At 43.4% G+C, this 24,122-nt stretch overlaps 1 protein-coding gene across 4 annotated transcripts in view; it reads left to right on the top strand.

Moving 5' to 3' along the window:
* The window catches only part of SULT4A1 (sulfotransferase family 4A member 1), a 40,970-nt gene extending 19,509 nt beyond the window's left edge, over nucleotides 1-21,461 (top strand). For 2 of the 4 annotated variants that reach the window (XM_043538010.1, XM_037914806.2), the window contains 6 exons: nucleotides 5,879-6,003; nucleotides 9,097-9,177; nucleotides 9,287-9,413; nucleotides 12,409-12,503; nucleotides 13,093-13,231; nucleotides 19,735-21,461. In XM_043538010.1, coding sequence (XP_043393945.1) covers nucleotides 5,879-6,003; nucleotides 9,097-9,177; nucleotides 9,287-9,413; nucleotides 12,409-12,503; nucleotides 13,093-13,231; nucleotides 19,735-19,847 — 680 coding nt within the window. In that variant the 3' untranslated portion in view covers nucleotides 19,848-21,461. Of the gene's footprint in view, nucleotides 1-5,872; nucleotides 6,004-9,096; nucleotides 9,178-9,286; nucleotides 9,414-12,408; nucleotides 12,504-13,092; nucleotides 13,232-18,826; nucleotides 18,958-19,734 lie in introns of all 4 variants that reach the window. The other 2 variants (XR_006287888.1, XM_007061752.4) reach the window with 2 other exon arrangements.
* Nucleotides 21,462-24,122: the final 2,661 nt, after the last annotated feature.

Genomic DNA, 24,122 nt, shown 5'->3' on the forward strand with positions numbered 1-24,122 from the left:
TAAAAGAAATATGAGTCTTAATGGTACCATTGGATTGTATTAGCTGAAATTTGACCAAGCATTGATGGATCAATAGAGGCGAGACTAACGGGCTGCACTGGAAAACTGCTATTGTTAACATGAATACCTAGAAAAAATATGCCTACCTTTATTATATTTTTCCATAACACTTTCAAAAACAGGGGGTTAAGAAAGGAACATATGAAAGGGCTCAGGTCAGCTTTGTCCCCTGTTATGTGACTTGGAGAAAAACAAAGTTCTGGACAAGTTACAGTTGACCACATGGGGAGGAAAGAAGATATCATAGGATGTTTCTTACTTTACAGCTGCCATTTTTCCCTTCCACAGAAAATGTATGCAGCCAGATGGCCATATGGGAAAAGGGGAGATTGGCTAGAGAACAGTGGGAGGAGCCAGAGAACAGCTGCTCTAAAATATATTTTCACCCTCTTACACAGATTAAATTCTATCTTTTTTAAAAAAAATGAAGTAGCATTGAGCATTCTTGAAGCATCATTAACTACTCTTCAGTGTTCTGTGACTTCCTCTGGAGTAGTTCACAGAGTGCGCACTGTTAGCCATTGGCAGCATGGCTATAAACTAGTTTGTACTACTATTTCTGGGGTGTTGGCCCTAGGAGGATCATGGCTAGGTGAGTTCCTTCTCATGCTTGCCTTGGGAAGCCACGGCTAGGGTCTCTTGTACATTTCTGGTCTCTGGTCGGCTGGCCTGGTTCTAGGGTTGCCAACTTTCTTATCACACAAAACCGAACACCCCTGCCCTGCCCCGAGGCCCCGCCCCTGCTCTGCTCCTTCTCTGAGGCCCCGCCCGTAGTCAGTCTATTCCCCCTCCCTCCGTCGCTCGTTCTTCCCCACCCTCACTCACTTTCACCGAGCTGGGGCAGGGTATTGGGTTGGGGTGGGGTGGTGGGTATGGGCTCTGGGCTTGGGGTGCAGGCTCTGGGGTGGGGCCAGAAAAGAGGGGTTCAGGGTGCAGGAGAGGGCTCTGGGCTGGGGCAGGGGGTTGGTGTGTGGGGGGGTGAGGACTCTGGCTGGGGGTGCAGATTCTGGGGTGGGGCCAGGGATGAAGAGTTTGGGGTGGACGAGGGGGCTCAGGCTGGGGCCAAGGGGTTCGGAGTGTGGGAAAGTGTGTGGGCTCTGGGATGGGGCTGGTGATGAGCAGTTTGAGGTGCAGGAGGGGGCTCCAGGATGGGGCAGGGGTTGGGGTGCAGAGGGGTGAGGGCTCCTGCTGGGGGTGTGGGGCTGGGGATGAGGGGTTTGGGATGCAGGAGGGGACTGGGGCAGAGGGTTGGTGTGTTCAGGGGGGTGCAAGCTCCAGGAGGGAGTTTGGTTTTGGGAGGGGGCTCTGGGCTGGGGCAGGAGGTTGGGGTGCAGGAGAGGGTTCAGAGTGCGGGGTCCCAGCAATACTTACCGTGGCTCCTGGGAATTGGCCGCCAAGACCCTGTAGCCCCTAGATGCATAGACAGCCAGGGAGGCTCCATGTGCTGCCCTCGCGCCCATAGGCACCGCTCCCACAGCTCGCATTGGTCGTGGTTCCCAGCGAATGGGAGCTGCGGAGCTGGCCCTGGGGCCCCCACTGTGCCGCTGACCAGATTTTTAACGGCCGACCAGAGCTGCCAGGGTCTCTTTTTAACTGCAGCTCTACCCAGGTCAGCTCACTCAGGTGCACAGGGCTCGGGCTGCAGCACTAAAAATTGCAGTGTAGATGTTCAGGCTTAGGCTGGAGCACGGTCTCTGAAACCCTTTAACCCACAGACAGCAACCAGAAGGGAGAATACAGCCCAACTGCCAAACTTTAAAACTGCTGTGATTGTGGATTATTTTGTACCTCTTACTGTGTGGTTATGCAGGAAGAGAACATAAGTTCCAATATAATTTGTACGAGCCTCCCAGAAAATCACAGTTCCTGGCTGTGTCATCTTTTCCCTTGGAATGTACATTGACACTAAAGAAAGATGGTCAGTGGGAGCTATTTAAAGAACACAGTGTGCTTCAATACCCCAGATGCTGGCTGACTCTGTTAGCTTTGATTTAATTGGTGTTGAATAAATATAAATGCAGTGTGAGTCCATTGTGGCATATGGTCTTGCAGCTGAGAGGGCTGACAGTCTTTGCTGGATGGGGGAAGGATGGATGGAGCAGGTACTAATGTTTGGTGCATCTAGTGTCTCATTCCCAAAGGTTAAGAGCCTAATCCCTTCTGTCACTGAGTATTTTCTTTCTGTGCAACACCATGAATGAAACACAAAAAAATGTTACAGGGAAGCATTTTGCATAGAAGATGTTGTATAACCCAAAAGATGCACGAGGTCCATCCAGTTGCACCTAAGTAAAGCTCTGTTGTGCGTGCACGTTAGCTTTGCAACTGCCTTCAGTTGCACGATGGAAGGATGTGAGTAATACTCAAGTTGCCCTAATTTATGGCAGAGGATTGGCCCTCCATGCAGCAGGGGCTCAGGACTACATAGTGCAAAGGTGAGCTTTGTATCATCTTTGCAATTGCTTTCCCCCCCCTCCAGCTCACCTCCTCCTCCCTAAAAAAATCTCACTGGATGCTCCTTGCCCATAGCCAAAGATCTGGCCCCTCTACCAAAAGATCCAGCTGAGTTTTCTTATAGACTGGGATTGTCAAAGGAAATTGAAATTCAATGGGACCCATTTACCTAATTCCCTTAGTCCCCTTTGAAAATCCCAGGTTCCACTGTTACTTTCTGGAACTCCAGCAGATTATTACTCTAACTCCTCCTAGATCAGATGATTCTCCTCATACATCTGCACACACAGCCGATTAAACCATAAATTCTATACTAAAAGTATATTAAAACCTCAGAGTTACAAACTGACCAGTCAACCACACACCTCATTTGGAACCAGAAATACACAATCAGGCAGTAGCAGAAACCAAAAAAAAAAAAAAAGGGGGGGGGGGGATACAGTACACTACTGTGTTAAATGTAAACTACTAAAATAATAAAGGGAAAGCAGCATTTTTCTTCTTCATAGTAAAGTTTCAAAGCTGTATTAAGTCAGTGTTCAGTTGTAAACTTTTGAAAGAACAGCCATAATGTTTTGTTCAGAGTTACAAACATTTCAGAATTAGAAACAGCCTCCGTTCCCAAAGTGTTCGTAACTCTGAGGTTCTATTGTATTTAAAGGTGCACTGTCGACTTTGTTTAAATCCATCATTTTAGGTTTTGTTTAACAATAAATTATAAAAATGTAAGGATGTTTTTGTTTTTAAATAAATATTTTTATTGAGGTAATTGCCCTTAATATTTTTTTAACCCCACAAACAACCACACCAAACATAGAATAAAGCATGTATAAATGCATGAGGGTTTTGGGTGTGACGAGAGGTAGTGCTGGATTAGGGCCAAGGAAGAGGAAGACCTCAGAGTTAGCAGCAAGTTTTCCCTTAAATAAAAGGGACCTAATTCTCATTAACCCTGAGGTCCTGAAAGACCAGAGCAGTGTAAATGAGTGTTGGGGTGAATGAGACTCAGGCCCAGCACCTGGAAAGGAAAGATGAAAAACAGCAGAATGTTCATGACAGGAAGAAGCATGGTTCAATGTCCTGAATGTAAGCCTGGGGGCCAGGGACTTCTGAGTTCTATGCTTAGCTGGAGGCAAACTACTTGACCTCTCTGTCTCCATTTTTTCATCTGTAAGATAGGGATAGGTATGTCATGAGGACAGTTGGTGTGTGAAGGGTGGTGTGAAGTTGTATAGCGCTGCAGAAGTGCTGATTATTATTATTGAAATTCACCAATTTGATCCACCCTCTCACTTTTACGTGCTAGCCTAAGCACTGTTGAGTGTCTGCACTGCACACAATCACCAGACTTCCCTCCCTGTGGTATCCAGAATAATCTTTCTAAACAGCTAACTACTTCTGATACATTTCTTGCAGACGCTTAGCAGACAATTTGAGGACATGTGAGTTGCTAAGAGCATATTTTCTCCTATGTATGGGAAAAAAACCCATATGATATATGGGGCAGAAAACACTGATTTTTTAAAATGCAGATTTCCCTGTTCATTGTTCCATGGGAGAGTGTGGCTTGCTGACCCACCCCATCAGGGAAGAGGCAGGAAGCATAACCTCCTACACCAGTGGATGGTGCAAGATCTATGTAGAACTTGAGAGTGCCATGGTGGCAGAGTGGCTTGCTGGTCATCTTCTCCCCTAGCAGCCTGGCTCCTTCAGGAGTGGCTCTACAGCAGCAGCCACAGAGGGTACCATATGGGAGTTATCTCTCCTTAGTTATCTGATTGGCTAACCACAAAGTCAACAGGGAGCCTGCAGCAGAGTTCAAGTTTCCATCCGTCCCTGCCACTAACGCCACCAATCCAAACGCACCTGAGTACTATGAATGTGACTTCTTGTTTGTATGGAGAGCAGCTGAGCTGGAGATGACAGTCGTATACAAAGCTCCAGTGCTAATGTTGATCCCTGAACAGGTACACATTTTCTCCTTATGGACTGAGGTTGCTGTAACAGCATCTTTCTTTGCAAGTGGAATTTAGAAAGCAGAAATAAATTACAGAGGATCAGGATGTCTTGTGTCCGAAATGTTTAATAAGGAAAAGTGAGGTGCTCACGGAGTAACAAGGACTAATAACGAAGTGCTGTATGTACATTAATTTTAATGTATAAAAATACCTGCTGCGCTTTAGAATGCGGAGCGGAGTGAAGAGTTTGAAGGGATGATGTACATGGAGCATAAGTCGGGTCACTGACAGAGGTGTTATAATATAAAGGAACTTCTTCCGAGTCATTCTAATTACCCTGTACTCAGCTGGCAGGTAAATTGGTGAAATGGGTCTCATCAGTCTTAACATTTACAGGGCTCACTCTGGAAAGCAACTCCCAGAAATGTGCCTCCCAGGCTGTGATTTCATACCAGCTGCACTCACGCATTTACTGAACAACCTCTTAAAGTGCAGCAGTGGTGGGGTTGAGATTTTTTTTTCACCTAATTTGGGATTAAGAAATCCTAATTGAGAATTCACTAAGTTTCCTGATATGTTGAAAATGACCTGTTCCATTCCATTTGATAGAACATTGCACTGATTGCCAACCAGAAGATAAGGTTTAAGGGCGTCCAATTTTGCACCTTTCCAGCCACCATTTCAGTTCTAACGTCACAGAGCGTCTTCTCTGCAAGAGGAAGGGCCAATGCTTTCAACCCTTGTCTAGATTAGAGTTTTTGGTCCTATTGTACTCAAATGAATTGACGAGGGTGAACCACCACCAGCAACAAACCTTTGTGTCCAGGAACAAGTTGTTCCTGTATAGTTAATATGAGTTAACTGAGAATCAGTAAATTCTCAAGTTACAACAAGATCAAAAACTCTACTCTACATAAGACCGCAGTGTGCATACAAAGTGGTAGTGTTACCTAATATTTAGAACTGGAAAGGGTGTCTGTTCCCATTACTGATGTGTGACCCTGGACAATCTCTGTGTACCTCAATTCTTCATCTCTAAAATGGATATAATATTTACCTACCTCACATTTATGCTGTGAATTTTCACTAATGTGGGTAAAATGCTATGAGATTAAAGATGCTGGGAAACTCTATTTATATTTAAATATTTACATTTAAATTACTCAAGGAAATAACTTGGACATTTTACAGGGAAGAAGATCTTATGTTTAAAACACAGCTGGAGGGATAGATCCAATATCATTAGCACTTACAGTAGCTCTAGATATTAGTTTTCAGAAAACTTTTAAGGACATAGTTATTATTATTTGTATGTTTAGGTCTTTGCTTTCAGGTGTTTCTGTTTAAATAAGGATTATAATACAATATTTTCTCTTTTGTTGTTTGGTTTATCTTTGGAGGCACAGGCTTGCTACAGGAAGTGGTATATCTAGTGAGTCAGGGAGCTGACCCTGATGAGATTGGATTAATGAATATAGATGAACAGCTTCCAGTGCTAGAGTATCCTCAGCCTGGTCTGGACATCATCAAGGTACAGTTGACTTCACTGAAAGTCTTTCCGCATTCAGGTGCTTTTTTTTATCCCCATATTTATTATCATTCCCTTCCATCCCATTTTTTGTCCTTTTTGTCGCTTGACCTGCTCAATTTATTTTAATGATTCAGAATTTCATTGGTTTATTATTTTTAAAAATATTTTATTGTAATGTTTTGTTGTACTTTGTTATGTTTTTAAATATGTTACTTGGTGACCTAAATGCCTTTGATGCGGGTGCCCTGAATATAAAAGGCCCAGTTCTTCCCTTTGCTTATGTAAGTAAAGGTGACTCAAATCAGGTAGCTCTGGTTTGTTCCCTAGCTTCTCCTTCCCCTTGCTGGATCTGCATAAAAGTTTCTCCCAGGAGTGGGTGAGAGACAAACACCTGGACGTCTCTACGGTGGTTTGGGGAGTACAGAATATTTTGCACGAAATGCCATCTGCGCCTTTGAGAAGTGGTTGTGAGGACTAGTGACTTGGGGTTGGTCTGTTAGACAAAGGAAATGCAGTAGACCTAACATACCTGGATTTCAGTAAGGAATTTGATACAGTTCCACATGGAAATTATTAGTTAGATTGGAGAAGATGGGAATTAATTTGGGAATTGAAAGGTAGATAAGGAACTGGTAAATGAGAAGACTACAACAGGTCATACTGAAAGATGAACTATCAGGCTGGGGGTAGGTTACTAGTTCCTCAGAGATCAGTCTTGGGACCAATCTTATTTAATGTTTTTATTGATGACCTTGGCACAAAAAGTGGGAATGTGCTAATAAAATTTGCGGATGTTGGGCAATACGAAGTTGGGAGATACTGCCAATACGGAGGAGGCCAGGAATATCATACAAGAAGATTTGTACTACCTTGAAAACTGGAGTAATAGAAATAGGATGAAATTTAATAGTGCAAAGTGCAAGGTCATGCACTTAGTGACTAACAAAAAGAATTTTTGTTGTAAACTGGGGACTTCTCAGTTGGAAGCAGCAGAGAAGGAGAAAGACCTGAGTGTATTGGTTGATTGCAGGATGAATATGAGCTGCCAATGTGATTTGGCCATGAAAATGGTTAATGCAGTTCTAGGATGCATCAGGTGAGATATTTCCAGTAGAGATAGGGAAGTGTTATTGCCAATATACAAGGCACTGTTCAGACTCATCTGGAATACTGACTGAAATTCCGGTCTCCCATGTTTAAGAAAGATTAATTCAAACTGGAACAGGTGCAGAGACGGTCTACTAGGATGATCAGAGGAATGGAAAACATACCTTATGAGAGGAGAATCAAAGAGCTTGGCTTGTTTAGCCTAACCAAAAGAAGGTTAGGGGGAGATACAATTGCTCTCTATAAATACATCAGAGGGATAAATACCAGGGAGGGAGAGGAGTTATTTAAGTTAAGCGCTAATGTGGACACAAGAACAAATGGATATTAACTGGCCATCAGCAAGTTTAGACTTGAAATTAGATTAAGGTTTCTCACTATCAAAGGAGTAAAGTTCTGGAACAGCCTTCCAAGGGGAACAAAAAACCTAACTGGCTTCAAGACTGAGCATGATAAATTTTATGGAGGGGATGGTACGATGGGACTGTCTACAATAGCATGTAGTCAATCTGCGACTATCTCCAACAGTCGGTGATGGGACAGTAGCTGGTGAGGGCTCTGAGTTACTACAGGGGATTCTTTCCCAGGTGTCTGGCTAATGGGGCTTGCCCAAATGCTCATGATCTAACTGATTGCCATATTTGAGGTTGGGAAGGATTTTTCCCGCAGCTCAGATTAGCAGAGTCTCTCGGCAGGGAGAGGGGGGTGTTCACATTCCTCTGCAGTGTGGGGCACGGGTCACTTGCAGGTTTAAACTAGTGTAAATGGCAGATTCTCTGTAACTTGAAGTCTTTAAATCATGATTTGAGGACTTCAGTAACTCAGTCAGAGCTTATGGGTCTATTGCAGGAGTCGGTAGGCAAGGTTCTGTGGCCTGTAATGTGCAGAAGGTCAGACTACACAATCATGATGGTCCCTTCTGACCTTAAAGTCTAGGGGTCTACACTTAAAACTTAGGTTAACATAGTTATGGTGCTCAAGGGTGTAAAAAATTCAATCCCCTCAATGCAGTAGCTATGCTGATCTAACCCTCAGTGTAGATACAGCTAGGTCCATGGAAGAATGCTTCTATCAACCTAGCTACCATCACTCAGGGAGGTGGAGTTCCTACACCATTAGGGAAACCCCCTTCTATCGCTGTAGTCTCAGTCTGCACTATGGGGTTACAGTGGCATAGCTGGTGCTGTAGCTACACCACTAGCACCTGTAGGGTAGATGTGGCCTTAGAATGTAAGCTCTTTAGGGCAGGGACCATCTTTTTGTTATGTTTGTACAGCACCTAGCAAAATGGGGTCTTGGTCCATGAACAGGGTTCCTAGGAGCTACCACAATACAAATAATAATAGTGAATGAGCTTAGTGTTAGATTGCATACAGAGAGCTACATTGCAGGTAACACCTCTATAAAATATAAATCCCTATGATTTTAACTGCCAGTAGCTTATTCAAGTAACAATACAGTAACTGTCTCAAAGTTTAAAATGTTCTGTTTTTAAAATATTGACCCAACACTGATAAATCATTTGATTGAGTGCTTTGCCTGGGCCTAATTCTGAATGTACTTTAAAGTGCATGAGTGAAATAAAGAAAAATGTTGGTGAAGAAATTTAGGGTGGGATTTGCAAAGTGCTCCATGTCCAGCTAACTCTGCTCTCATTGACATTAACTTAAATGGCAGCAGAATTAGCCAGACCCAAAATGCTTTAGAAAATCCCACTCCTCATCTTGAAAAATCCATTGGTAAAAAGAAGGTAAGAGATTTGGAAATGACCAATTGCTGCAAAGTCTCATTATCTTAACTTTTGACGTTTGGAAACAAATGGAAAACCGTAATCAAATTCTTCGCCCCGAATCCTCGTTAGTTTGAGCAGTGAGTTTGTGAATGTAAAGCAGTGCAGTAAGGATACTTTACATTTGACAATTTAGAAAGAAATGCCAGCCAACTTATCTGCAGTGAGAAACGTTTTCTGCTTCCATTTTCTTTTAGGAGCTCACATCTCCTCGCCTCATAAAAAGCCACCTACCATATCGGTTTTTGCCTTCAGACCTCCATAATGGCGATTCCAAGGTAAAAATGAATTGGTGTTTGATTAGCTGTACCACCCACTGGTGCTTGCATGGTTTGTGAAGTGAAGGAAATATGCTTTTAATAACATGAATTGTTTTCACTTTCGTAGGTAATATACATGGCTCGCAACCCCAAAGATCTGGTAGTGTCCTATTACCAGTTTCACCGCTCCCTAAGAACCATGAGCTACAGAGGAACATTTCAAGAATTCTGTCGAAGGTTTATGAATGACAAGTGTAAGGAACTTTTCTCTGTGCATGATGCAATCTATTATCCATTTATTTTTACCTCTGCATTCTATATATTATTATTATAATACTATATATGATTATATTTCTGGTGATATTTTAGTTGCTTCATGGGCACTGCCAACTGATTTTTAATGGATGGACTCAGACTGTAGAATTTCTCAATGTAGATGCAAACTGTCATCATGTTATCTAAACAATTGCACAGACTGCAGTATTGGGCACTATGGATTCAGTCCTGCAGCAGCTTACTCAGGCAAAACTCCCAGTGAGGTCAATCAGGGCCTAATCCTGCAATGTGCCAGGTGCCTTGTGGGAATTACCAAGCATCCTCAGCTCCTGTTGATTTCAGTGGATGTTGATGGCACTCATCACCTCTTGGGAGTCACTCTGTTCCTCACAGGATTGGACCAAGCTAAGAGTGAAAGTTTTTGTCATAGTCAAGAAGAAGGGATCAGGCACTATGTGGGAATACCCTTCAGCCTATCTGCAGTGAAGCACACCGTAGCTACATTGTGCTATCGTAAAATTAAGGGTATTATGGAGGTTTTATGCCTTCCTCTGAAATATCTGGTTCTGGCCACTGTAGGAAACAAGATACCCAGACAAGATGGACTATTGGCTTGTTTCACGATGGCAGTTTCTATGGGCTTGTCTATACTGCATTGTTAGCTCAAAGTATGACTTGAGTATTGCCCCAAACCTGACTCCCATCCACACACAAAAATCTCTAGCTCCGGGCAGTTAGGGCTAGTCTACACTAGCATCGCTAAAGTGCTGCCACAGCGGCGCTTTAACGTGGCTTGTGTGGTCATGCCAGAGCGCTGGGAGAGAGGTCTCCCAGCGCTCTAAAAAACCCACCTCCATGAGGGGCGCAGCTCCCAGCCCTGGGTCACTGTCTACACTGGCGCTTTTCAGCGCTGAAACTTGCTGCGCTCAGGGGGGATGTTTTTTCACACCCCATAATGAGAAAGTTGCAGTGCTGTAAATTGCCAGTGTAGACAAGCCCTGAGTGCTTTAAACTCAAGCTAGTTCAGTTATCTTGCCCCAGGTATGTGATTTAACCCAACATCACAGAGTCAGTAAAACATTATAACACTTTCTATGTTCCTATAACTGTGCAAATGGGGCCTCTTATAGTGTAATACATTTAACTAAGGACCATGTCATGCCCTCAGTTTTTTTCCCTGGGAGGGAATGAAAGGAGAAGAAAACCGGCTCCTTTGGCCAAAGTTTTTCTGGAGGAAGAGGACTGAGCCAACATGACATCATTCTCCCTCCATCCCTCTCCCATCCTGGCCCTGTAGAAACCCCTCCACACACCTTCTCTTCATGGTGCCTCTTTAGTTTCAGGGCATGGGGATGAAGTCAGAGAACCGCCTCATTCTGTAGCATCATCCCCTGAAGATTTGAGAGGCTTTCCTCATATAAGATAATGGTAACCTGTCAACACTATCTTAAATGCTTACTGCTCTGCACCATCAAATCCACCCGGCTTGGGTTAGGAGCAGCTGGTATTGAGCTATCCTGTGTGACATTTTTTGCTTCACCAATTTGTAGACCTAATATAAACACATATTTAGAGGCGTGTGAAATAGTCATAACAACAGAAAGAGCTCAAAATGCCAATTTTTCACATACTGTTATATACATTGAAAATGGGTGTGTTTTGCTGGAAAATGACCTGTGTTTTGTGAATTTTCACATGAAAACAGGCCCCTTTGTGAAGTAAAAATGAGCCCATTACTAAATTAAAAATGCGAAGTTCAGAAGTGGAATATTTTCTTATTTTGTATACTTTGTTGAATTCATGGAAAAACATAATTTGAAAAGAAAATTGCCCATAGTCAGATGACAAGACGTTTTGTGCAAAAAGTGGAAAAACGTTCGCCTGTTTTGCGCAGATCCTACTTCTTGATGATTTGAAGTACTCATTAGAAATTATGATAGATGACAAACTGATAAATTAACAAATTTTCAGAATGTATTTTTGTCTGGATGGTGTACCCAAATATATTTTCTTCTGATAATATTTGCAGCAAAAGACATTTTTTTTCTCAGATTGTAGGGACCAGTGTCTGATCTTTATTACATTGGTGTACATTGACTGAAGTCAATGGATGTATTCTGGATTTACACCAGTGAGATAAAGTTCTGGGCCTAAGTACTGATATTCTTTTGGATGAGCAGAAGTGCTCCTAGACAATTTAAAAGCAACAGAAACAAGACAGTAAATTTAGATTTTAGGGCATTGGGGAGGGGAAAGATTTAACTGTATGTAGAATTTCCTGGTTATAGATTTTTATTTTTGATTTTCACTTTTGTTTCCAGAACAACATTTGGATGTATAGGGCCATTTCCTCACTACTTTCTTAAGTAAGAAAGAAAATGTTGACCCTAGAAATTGCATTGCACATAGGAATGCAGTGAGGAGGAATCTTTTATCAAATGTGGATAATGGTTTCTTAGACCATCTACACTACTCTCCCTCGAAGCTATGTTCTGCAGAGTATAGCCAAGTGAAAGGAAAGTGGACTGCAGTGTGACATGTAAACTGCAGGAATGTCCTCTCATTCCCATTCAGTAATATGCATAGTGATTGGGAATCTACAGGCACATTTTTTCTGCTGGCTCCCTTTCTACTCATGAGCAATGCATCAGTATTATTGATCTCAAAAGGGGCTCATCATGCAACACGGTGGCCTTTTGCATTGAATGCAGAGCCATAATAACATGCCTTTAGGGCAAATCAGCTCTCTGTGAAGGTGTTAAGATCTCATCAACACTGATGGAGACTATACTCTATTTCAGTGATGTTCCTTATTAGGAATAAAAACAGTGCAGAAACAAACAAAATTCCCTTGGAAGTATAAAGTGCTTCAGCCATTCAAAGGTACTTATTTTCCTCAGTTCCTGTTCAAGAGGGACTCATAAGAATATTGATCATATTCCTCGTCAGTTATAATGTTCTCTGTCTCTGCAGTAGGATATGGTTCATGGTTTGAGCATGTGCAAGAATTCTGGGAACATCACACAGACTCCAATGTACTTTTCCTCAAGTATGAAGATATGCACAAGGTAAACCAGATATTATAAAGAATTTTCTATTGCCTGATATTGATCGTGACTCAGATTCATCAAATTGGGACTCTAAAGTCAGACTCCTGAGTCCATACTTGAACTCCCAAACGTGTGGCCTAATATTTCAAACCATTGATCACCAGCAGCGTCCACTGACTTTCATGTAAGCTGTGAAGTTTCTCAGCACTTTTTGAAAATCAGGTAATTTATTTAAGAGCCTTAATAAGGATTTAAGGCCAGATCCACAAAGCTATTTATGCGCTTAAATACCAGATGTAGATACCTAAGTCACGGGTTTAGGCACCGAAGTCTCAGTTTGGGCTCCATTTCGATCCACAAAACTCACACCAGGCCTTGCAGGCACCTCAGGTTTCCTAGGCATCTATGTTTCTTCCCCTGGCATTTGCTGGTTTTCCAACATTTGAGTTTGGGGGATTCAACTTTTACACTCAGGAAGGGCAAACAAGCCGCACAGGATGCTATTTTGCGGTTGCAGCCTTAACTCTACTTCAACACATTTTTTGCATTCGTATATTTAATCTTGAAGTCTATTGACTTTTACTTGTTTTTAAATATTTTCTTACAGGACCTTGCAACAATGGTTGAGCAGCTGGTGAGATTCTTGGGAGTTTCTTATGACAAAGCACAGCTGGAATCCATGGTGGAACATTGCCACCAACTCATTGATCAGTGCTGTAATGCAGAAGCCCTTCCAGTTGGCAGGGGTATGTGTCATATACACAGCAACTTCTTCAAGTGGGTGTCACAAAAGGATAAGTGATGGATTGATAACGTACAGGATGTGTTAGCAAATTATTGTCTTAAATTCAATCTACACTAAAATGTTACTGAAACATCAGAGGGAAAATTATCATTAGTCGGATAGGAACTTTGACTGTTTAGTATTGGGACAAAGAAGGAGTGAATGTGATTTAAAAGAAAATAAAAACATCCAGGATGAACATTGCATATTTACAAATATTTTAACGGTATTGGGCCAACTTCAGCATTGGTGCAAGTGGGTGCAACACCACTGACTTTAAATGTGTTGTCTCTTATATAAGTGATAAATTTGGCCCTAAAAGAGGTATTTGATTGAAAAAAAACCCAACAACCAAAACAACCTGGTTGTAAGAAGAAGGTGAATATCTAGCATCAGCAAAGATAACCACTACATTTTAAGGCCAGAAGGGACCATTAGATTAGATCATCTAGTCTGACCTCTGGTATAACACAGGCCATAGAATTTCACCCAGTTACTGCTGCATTGAGCCCAATAACTAGTGTTTGACTAAAGCAGGGGTCGGCAACCTTTCAGAAGTGGTGTGCTGAGTCTTCATTTATTCACTCTAATTTAAGGTTTTGCATGCCAGTAATACATTTTAACGTTTTTAGAAGGTCTCTTTCTATAAGTCTATAATATATAACTAAACTATTGTTGTATATAAAGTAAATAAGTTTTTTAAAATGTTTAAGAAGCTTCATTTAAAATAAAATTAAAATGCAGAGCCCCCCGGACTGGTGGCCAGGATCCGGGCAGTGTGAGTGCCACTGAAAATCAGCTCCCGTGCCACCTTTGGCACGCGTGCCATAGGTTGCCTACCCCTGGACTAAAGCATCTCTTCCAGGATGGCATGACATCTTGATTTGAAGACAACAAGAGATGGAGAATCTATCGTTTTCCTTGGTAGTTTATTCCAATGGGTAATCACCCTCACTGTAAAAAATTTCTAATTTGAATTTGTCAGGCTTCAGCTTCCAGCCGTTGGTTCTTGTTATACCTTTATCTGCTAGATCAGTGGTCACCAACCAGTTGATGGCGATCCACTGGTCGATCCTAGAGGGTCTCCCAGTCGATCGTGATCTCCGGTGGCACAGTGTGGCTGCCACTAAGGCAGACTCCCTGCCTACCCCAGCTTCATGCCACTCCCGGAAGCGGCCAGTGCAGTCCCGCAGCCCCCGGGAGAGGGCAGGGCTCTCCCTCCATGTGCTGCTCCTGCCTGCAGGCACGACGCCCACAGCTCCCATTGGCCAGGAGAGCTGCGGGAGCAGTGCTTGCAGGGAGAGGCAGCACGTGGAGCCACATGCCCCCCCCAGGGGCTGCAGGGGCGCGTTGGCCCCTTCCTCGAGCAGTGTGGGGCTGCCTTAGCCTCGCTGCATCTGCCATCAACCGGGAGCTGCCGGAGGTAAGTGCTGCCCAGCGTGAGGCCGCACCCCAGCCCCCTCCCAAAGCCAGCACCCCATACCTCCTCCTGCACCCTGAACCCCCTCCTGCACCCCAAGCCCCACCCTGCACCCCTTTCCAGAGCCAGGACCCCAAGCCCCCTCCTGCACTCCAACCCCCAGGCCTGAGCCCCCTCCCAGAGCCAGCACCCCATACCCCCTTCTGCACCCTGAATCTCCTCCTGCACCCCAAGGCCTAGCCCTGACCTCCCTCCCAGAGCAAGCACCCTATACCCCCTCCTGAACCCCAACACTCTGCCCCAGCCTGGAGCCCCCTCCTGCACCCCAACACTCTACCCCAGCCCAGAGCCCCCTCCCAGAGTAAGCACCCTATACCCCCTCCTGCACCCCAACGCTCTACCCCAGCCCAGAGCCCCCTCCCAGAGCCAGCACCCCATACCTGCTCCTGAACCCCAAACCCCTGCCCCAGCCCTGACCCCCCTCCTAGAGCTTGCACCCCTCACCCCCTCTGCACCCCAACCCCCTGCCCTAGGCTCAGCCCAGAGCCCCCTTCCACACTGCGAACGCCCCAGCCCAGAGCCCACACCCCCTCCCGAACGCCAACCCCCTGTCCCAGCCTGGTGAAAGTGAGTGAGGGGGGAGAGCGTGATTGACGGGGGCGGGGAGGGACAGAGTGAGCAGGGTGGGGCTTTGGGGAAGGGGCGGGACCTCGGGGAAGGGGCAGGGTAAATCCTCGGTTGCCCTTAGATTCAAAAAGTGATCTTGAGCATAAAAAGGTTGGAGACCACCGTGCTAGATTAAACAGCTCTGTAGTACCTGGTATTTTCTCCCTGTGACAGTACTTACACACACAAATCAATTTACCTTTCAATCTTCTTTTTGAGAAGCTAAAGAGATTGAGTTCTTTAAATCTCTGTAAGTATTTTCTCCAGCCCTCAAATCACTTTTGTGGCGCTTTCTTCACCCTTTACAATCTTTCAACATCCTTGTAAAAACATGGACACCAGAACTGTAAACAGGATCCCAATATTGGTCTCACCTTCTTACTCCTACTCACCACTCCCCTGTTTATACATCCAAGGATAGCATTAGCCCTTTTTGCCACAACAGCACATGGGGAACTCACGGTATTTATCCATTATGACTCCTAAATACTTTTCAGAGTCGCTGCTTCCCAGGATACCGATCTCCATTCTGTAGGTATGGCCTGCATTCCTTGTTCCTGGATGTGTGATCTTGCATTTTGTTTGAATGGGCCCAGATTACCAAGTGATACAGATTACTCTGTACAATTATCTGTCCTCATCATTATTTACCACTCTGCAATCTTCGTATCAGCCACAATTTTTATAAGCAGTGATTATATTTTTACTTCCCAATCATTGATAAAAATACTGAACAGCATTGGGCTTAGTATGGTCCCTGCAGAACCTCACTAGAAGCATCCCTATTCAATAATGGTTTACCATTGATAATGACTTTTTGAGCTCTGTCAGTTAGCCTGTTCTTAGTCCATTTCTTGTATGCTCTACGGATAGTGCATAGTGCTATTTTTTTTTACCAGAATGTTGTGTCATACTAAGTCAAATGCCTTACAAAAGTGTAAGTATATTACATCTACATGGTTACCTTTATCAACCAAACATGTAGTCTCATCATAGAATGAAAACAGGCTTGTCTGACAGGATCTGTTTTCCATAAATTCATGCTGACCGGCATTAATTCCCCTCCTTTAGTTCTGTATTGACTGAATCCTGTATCAGCTTTTTCCATGATTTTGCTCAGAACTGACATCAGGCTAACTACAATCACCTGGATCATCCCACTGGCCTTTTTGAATATTGGCATGACATTAGCACGTGATCAGTCTTCATAAGGCAGCTCCTTATTTTCATCTGAAAAATCTGTTACTCTGCAAGCCTGGTATGGAAAGACACCCTATGTACTGTAGAGAGGCAGTGCAGTTATTTGAGTAGCAGACTGGGAATCAGAGTTCCTGAGATCCATTCCCTGCTTTGTATTTAACTTGCTCAGTGACTTTGAGCCTTTGTGTGCCTCCGTTCACCTGTCTGAAAACAGGTATAATAATAATTTTCACTAACCTCATAGACTGTGTGTTCACTGGCAAAAAAGGGGCATTCTTAGCTCAAGTTAAGTAACAAGGTAAAATCCTAGTGAAAACAAAGCAGTTCATAGTTTTCACATGAGTTAGCAGGTCGAGTTAAAGGACTCCCCCCACCCCCTCACCCCCAGTTTCTGTCTTTGTCAGCGGTATAGCTCACTGCAAAAAATACACAGGGCTAGATCCACGAAGGAGACTTTGGCTTAGCATTGCTATGCCTTACTTTAGTCACCCTGCCACCTAATGCAATCCTTATCCCTGACATAGGCACACAGGCTCCCTATACAGTGCATGGGGACTGTTAGGTGCCTAAGAATGGGAGTCACAAAAGCCAGCATATTGTGAGGAGCCACCTAAACTAGCCAATAGGAAATGGCAAAAGAAGGGTGTGGTCTAAACCCTGCTCCTCAAAGGGAGTTAGGAGCCTAACTTCCGCTTGGGATTTACAGCCGTGACCTCTCTCCTGGAGGGAAAACACAGCGGAGATACCATCAATTCCTCTGCCAGTTCATGTATTGCCTTTTAGTACAATAGGATAGTTAAGTTAGAATTTGGCCTGGCCATTCAGTTTTCCCAGGGGGGGAGAGGAGAGAGAGACCAAGGCAGCGGTACCTTCCTTTTAATCCCAATCGATGGCTCAACTGCTCAGCAGGGGCAAGGGATGGGGCCATGGCATTGGTGCTGCTGCTTCCTCACTCCCTGACTAGCTCTTATGGGGAGTGATTTTGCTGGCCTTTTGAATGGCAGTTGTGAGGAAAGAGAGACGGGCTGTGGTGAGAACACCACGACCTGGCACTCCTCAGTTGGAAGGCACAGTAGCTTCTCTGTAAACCAGCCTGTCTGCATGGCATCCAGAACAGGTGTAGGGTGATGGTCTGTCTTTTGTGTTCCTATTCTGTTGCTGTTATTATTATCTATTGCTTTACATTACAGCCTAGAAGCCCCAGTCAGGGATCAGTACCCGTTTATGCTAGGCACTGTACATAAGCTCTTATTTTGTGGTAGAGGAGGGAGCTACAGTAGTCAACTAAATACCTGTTCATTTATTTGCTGTCTGCTTTTTATTGAAATTCCTTATTTTGAATTCATTTTGATTGCTGTTTTTGGCTTTTGCAATGTTTTGTTCCTTCAAAATGCAACTTCATTAATGGCAGTTTTGTCCTCTGTTCATTTATGTGATCTAGCATGGTAGCAATAACACCACATGCTCCTGGGGGAATTCTGCACCAAAAAATAAAAATTCTGTGCACAATATTTTAAAATTCTGAAAATTTTATTTGTCAAAATAACACTGCATAATCATGCCAGTTTCTATTATTTTGGTAATTTATTTCAAAATACCTGCCAGTAAGTATGTCTGTAACAATACAGACACACACAAAAATTCCCCCAGGAATAGAGTTAAAGAAACCCCTGTGATAACCCAGTACCTGTTTCTCTGCACCCCACCCCAGCTCAGCCCAACCCCCCGCCCCCTTAGAGCCCAGCTGTGGCCCCCCCCAGCCAATAAACCTGAACCCCCTACCTCCCAGAGCCCAGCCACAGGGTACTACAGCCCAGATAACCGCACCCCCTCCCTGCCAGAGCCCAGATACCCGCACTTCCTCCCCCACTGAGCCCAGCTTTGGGGCACCCCCTTGCTCAGAGGCTTTCCCCTACTCCAGCCCAGACACCTACCCTCCTACCCTTCAGAGCCCAGGGATCCAGAAGGAGAAACAGCCTGATTCTCGGTCCCAGGCTTGTGTGAAGTTTCCTGCGCGCCGCTGTCTCCTTCCCTCAAGGCGTGCTGGAAACTGCATCTGCCAGGAACCCTCTAGACACGCCTGTCCTCCTCCTGCCCCCCCCCCCCCCCACCGCCAGGAGAGTAACCACATCAGGTCTCCTGTGTGTGTCGCAGAATTCCCCCAGGAGTAACCACAGTTTACTGTAATTTGTTCCAAATATTTTTAATTTATCAACTATGTTTACCTTATTATTTTGCTTTATTTTGGTTCTTTAATTTTTTTTCTTTTAGCACATTGATCTTTACTCTGAAGAAACCCTGAGCTGCTGTGAAAGCAGAGCATTTTGATTAGCTATATTACTTATTTTTGCTTCATATCACATCATAAATTACACAGTTGCATGATTCAAATGATAAACCAGGTGGGTAACTTTTTGACAAGCTATCAGTCTATATGGTTGAGAAACAGATGCTAGTAAAACACACTCTAGTACATTCCATTTATAAAACTTGTAATTTGTACCTAAGGTATCATTAGAGAGATTCAGGAATAACAAGGTTCTTCAATTTTCTTTTTGAGACAAAGGAAGAATCCTGTTTTATTACCTAAAGGATAATGTATGATTTTATGTTGCACAGTGTACTGTATTTGTCCCATATGCATTGCTAGAGCACAACTGAAATCAATACCTGACTTCTGTGACTGCAAGAATGTTTTTATTAATAGTACTCACTACCCTGTTTAACACAGGAAAGCCAGTACCAGCATTTATTTGTCAAAAACTGTCAGATTAAGCATTTTCAGTCAATTTCAAAGCCTTCATCTTTGGGGATTTTTAAAAAAACCCTCTAGTAGTTAATTATATCTTCCGGGGTACTGGGAAAATAATTATTTCGCAGAATGACACTTGTCATGTGTAATAACTAATTTAACTTCAAGTCACTGTGGCCAGATGGCCAGCACAAGGAATGTGGCACCTATTTTGAGGGCTTCAAAGGGATTTATTGGGGTGTATAAATGAATCACACCTCCTGCAGAGGCTAAGCACCCCAAGTCTCATTGAAGTAAAAGTGAGTAGAGGTTAATCTGCAGTTGACAGGAGGTGCCTGGTACCCCATCTGATCAGACACATAATTTTAGAAAAGTCAGTGTTCTGTCATGTCACCAGTCTGACTTGTGCTCTTTCTCTGTATTTCAGGACGAGTTGGGCTATGGAAAGACATCTTCACTGTGTCAATGAATGAGAAATTTGATTTAGTTTATAAGCAGAAGATGGGAAAGTGTGACCTCACATTTGACTTTTATTTATAAAAAAATGCATGCATACAATATCCAAATATTAGCTAGAAGTGCTTTATGCATTCGTTTATTACCTGCTGGACAAACTACTGTAGCTATTATGTGTAACATGACTTAAAAACAAACAAAATCTAAGTAAACCATAGGAAACACTATTATTCTTGATCCTAAACAGCTGTTTATCCTTCAACATTTTAATCTTTTGTCAACATGCAAGAATTTCATAGATAATACAAGAATACTCAGCTGTTATGGAATGTATTATATAAGTATAAGGTATGTATCATATATGCAACTAGAATGTACACTTTTTCAGCCCCACATTGATTATTTAATGTATTTTATAGAAGCTTTTCACTGGAAACCTAAATAAAATTCAGTAAACCAAATAAAAAATTATTTCAGAAAGAAATCAGTAAAAGGCCAAACCAAACTGTATGCTAGAATGATCTCAGGGGTTAGCTGTCACATTTATTTTTATAGTTGGAATGTCAAGAACAAAACAATCCTATCCCAAATTAATAAGGATAAAGATGGGGGTTTCCTTTAATTTCCGCACTTCCATTATTTGTATAATTTCTGAGTGGATACCGTTCGCTGGCATACTTTGCAAGACAAACATAACTGTGGTTGTCACTCCACGCACACATGCTCTTATGTCTGATAAGAGGTGGCTGTATTCAGAGTGAATGAAATTCATCCCTGTGAAGAGGACGGGCTATCACAAGGGCCTGTTCACCCACTTAAGTCTCAGTCAAGCCCTCAGCATAGGGTGTAAGTGAGTTGTAAGTGGTGCACGGGGGTTGTGCTGGGCCTATGGTTAGGAGTCAGTTTCTCCCAAGAGCTGGTCTTCCGCACAGGTCTGAGTTTCACCCATTGAGAATGATCCTCTTTGGTAACGAGCGCTTTCTGCTGGATTGTGAGCACTCTCAAGTTTCACTGAAATTATGGATGTTGAGGGAACTTAGTATTTTTGGCACTTTTAGAGCCGTTCAGACATAAGCTGAAGATGGATGTACATGCTGGTACAAATACATAAATGAACTAGCAGGTCTTGAAGAAGAGATTCTAAGGATGCTCCAGCAGATGGGAGTATTACACAAGCGATGGTATTTATGCAGAATACAGTTGCAGTAATTGACTGTCAGCCATTAATAGTCTGATTTATAAGCAGGATTCGAGTTTATTTTTTCTAAGTCTTTTTATTTTCCTGATTTGCCTGTGGGTAGTTACATACTTAACCTGGTGCAGGCTACCATAACAATGAGATTCTACAGAATTATTGTACCTTTGATCCTTCAGTTAATTACATCTATATTTTTAAGTTCTCAGCTGCAGGAGGCCCGTTTTGCTAGCCCTATAGTATATCTCACCAAAAGCTGTGAGGAAGGACTAGCAGATTTTAGTATTTTGCTTCTGTTGGAAAATAACCTGTCAATGCAGGAATTGGCAAGTGGTGTGGCATGATGTGGCTTGACAGCACCTTTCCTTGTATATTTGTGAGTGAAACAGCTTTCAGTGAAATTTTATTTCTATTTTTATATTTTTAGTACTGTATGACTATTAAGCACTACACATTATACTTCTGTGCTTGCTTGCCTATTTAATAAAGACATGTTCCATGCATGGAGGTTTGGTCATTTGTTTCATTAACATATGCAGGCTGAAAAGTGTCTTCTTTTTGAGTTCATTTTGTCCTTGTCAAGTATCAAAAGGCCAGATGCGCACACAAAATAGCTCCTGCATGTTATAGTTTTGCCTTCAGGACTAGGAACAAGGTGAGTCACTCATGACTACACCTATTCTTGCCTACATCATGACCCTTTCTCCCCTTATTGGTTGAAATTCATCCTTGTGCAGAGAACTAGTTCAACGCTCATGCCCACCTAAGTCTCACCTAAGCTCTGGTTTAAGGAATTGGGGCTAAATCCACAAAGGGACTTAGGCATTACATTGCTCAGTGTTGCAATGCCTAACAGTTATGCACTTTGCCACATAGTGGAATTCACAGCCCTGAGTTAGGTGTACAATTCATGTGATGAAACATGCACCTGAGAATGGGAAACACAAAAGCCAGCAAGCTGTGCCAGAACTAGCCAATAGCAAATACTGAGAGGGGTGGGGGCTAAACTTCACCCTTCTCAGGGATGTAGGCATCTAAGTTTGGGCTGGATGGAGGCACCTGTCACCATTTGGGATTCTCAGCCACGAACCCTCTCCTGGAGTTAGGCACCTAAAGCATTTCTTGCAAGAAATGCAGCAGCAGATGCCTAATGGCTAAGGTTAAGTTTTTGTCATGGAGATGATGGATTCAGTGACTTTCCAAGACCTCCATCACATTTTCAGCTTCAACCCCATGCCCTGTGGCGGCGGGGCTGGAGCTGTCAGCCACTGGGGGCTGTGGGGCCCTGGAGCTCCGAGCCACTGGTCCCTAAGCTCTGAACCACCACAGACAGCAGGGGCTGAAGCTGTCAGTCTTAACCTAATGCCAAATAAAATGCCAAAATCTTAACCTAATGCCATATAAAATGGTGACAGACTGGAGGTGCCACTTCCTAACCCCTTCTAACTGTTAGCACTATGGTTTTTGCTCTCAGCTGAGCTACAGAAGACTAGTGTTCAATTCCCCCTTCTGCCTTATGTAAAGAAGTAATTTGAACTTGGGTTTCCCACCTCTCAGGTGAATACCCTGACGCCTGGACTGTAGAGTGAGACTCACTCTCTGGCCCGATGCATATTTAATTATTGATATCCATGGAACAGCTTCAGCATGACAGTTTGAGACAGATTCACCCCGGAGTCCTTCTGTGGGTCAGACCTGATCCAAATGGGTACACTACATAGGCCTTGTGGTGGCCCTCTGAATTTTTCCCCATAGAGAATGCCTTACTGAGATGACTATAATAAAAATCACTGAAAACAGAACAGAGAGAAGGAAGGAGGAGGGGACATTAGAAAATTCATATGAAATGTTCTTGACAATCACTAAATAATTAAAATTTTATCTTTTTCTGTTGAAATAACATTTTACTAGCATGGAATAGCAATTGGAACTCAGTTTTGATGAGTTTTGTTGTAGCTAATTACTCAGCTCAGATGCCATTTAATGCCAGGATTCTGCAGAATACAAGAGGAAGAGCTGGATGGCACACACTGTTAATTGCAATGAAATTAAAAATGGGCTGTTAACACACACAGAGGCTACTGTGCTTGTGACCCATGCCCTGTGAGGTGCTGAACACAATGAGAACTGAAGGCACTCCACATTTCTTAGAACCAGTCTCTTGATGTGCAGACATGCATTAGGTATTACTCCCACAGGCCTTGATTCATCCGGGTATAGTTCTCAAAGCGAGAAGGCTCAAGTAGAAGAGAAAGCACGACAAGCATGGGTTCATGGTTAATAGGGGTGAAGGCTCTGGGTTCCATTCCCAGCTGTCGCAGGGGGCCACGACAAACGGATGAAACTTGGAGCCACCCTGAGGCAGCTTTAAGTTCTGGCAGGGATTGAGGCAGCCCCCAGAGAGCCGCCAGGGGCTGTGCTGCATGCTGCTCCAGCACACCTGAGGATCCAGCCCTCTTCGTCTAACCCTGCTCACAACTGGTTTAATCAATAGGGTGTTTAAACTGCCAGCAGCCTGCCTAAACTAGAGCGCCCAACAGTGCTAACATCCTGGATCCGAGAGCATATTAGCACTGGTGAGAAATTTTGGCAAAATGTTCCTTGTGTAGGAAAGGCTTTCAGGGCCAGGGAGTGTACTTTGTTCAGTAGTAGGAAGACAGAAAAGGAAGCTAGTGAGAAATCATTAAATATTCTTAACTCTAATGATCCGCAGCCTTTTTTGTGGGCTAATAATGTGCGCGAGGTTACGGGAGCTCAATAGTTCAGACTATAATGATAAAGATTTATATGCTTGGCTCATTATTATCATCAACCACTCAGATGCTTCCCTCATCCGCACCAAAGTTAAAAATAGCTCCACTTAGTAGCCATAAGTAAAGATTTTGGAGGAAGGCTTTAAATAATAGCCCTACCCTTTCTGCTGAAAGGGGAAAGGCTAAAAAAAGACACATCAGCATTTCAAACAAAAAACCCAACAGTGACCATTAATGTAAAAGGAAGTGCTCAGATATCATGAGCCGTCCGCTGTTGCTGGGGGACGTAGAGCAGAGATGTTATAAATAGTAGTACTGCACTCTTCACTCTTGTACTTTCTCCTACTCAATAATCCACCCAATTGCTTTAATGTAGACAGCATAGACTGGTGACCTCTAGTGGTCAAATCA

This window comes from Chelonia mydas, chromosome 1, assembly GCF_015237465.2.
Source record: "Chelonia mydas isolate rCheMyd1 chromosome 1, rCheMyd1.pri.v2, whole genome shotgun sequence".
Lineage (NCBI taxonomy): Eukaryota > Metazoa > Chordata > Testudines > Cheloniidae > Chelonia > Chelonia mydas.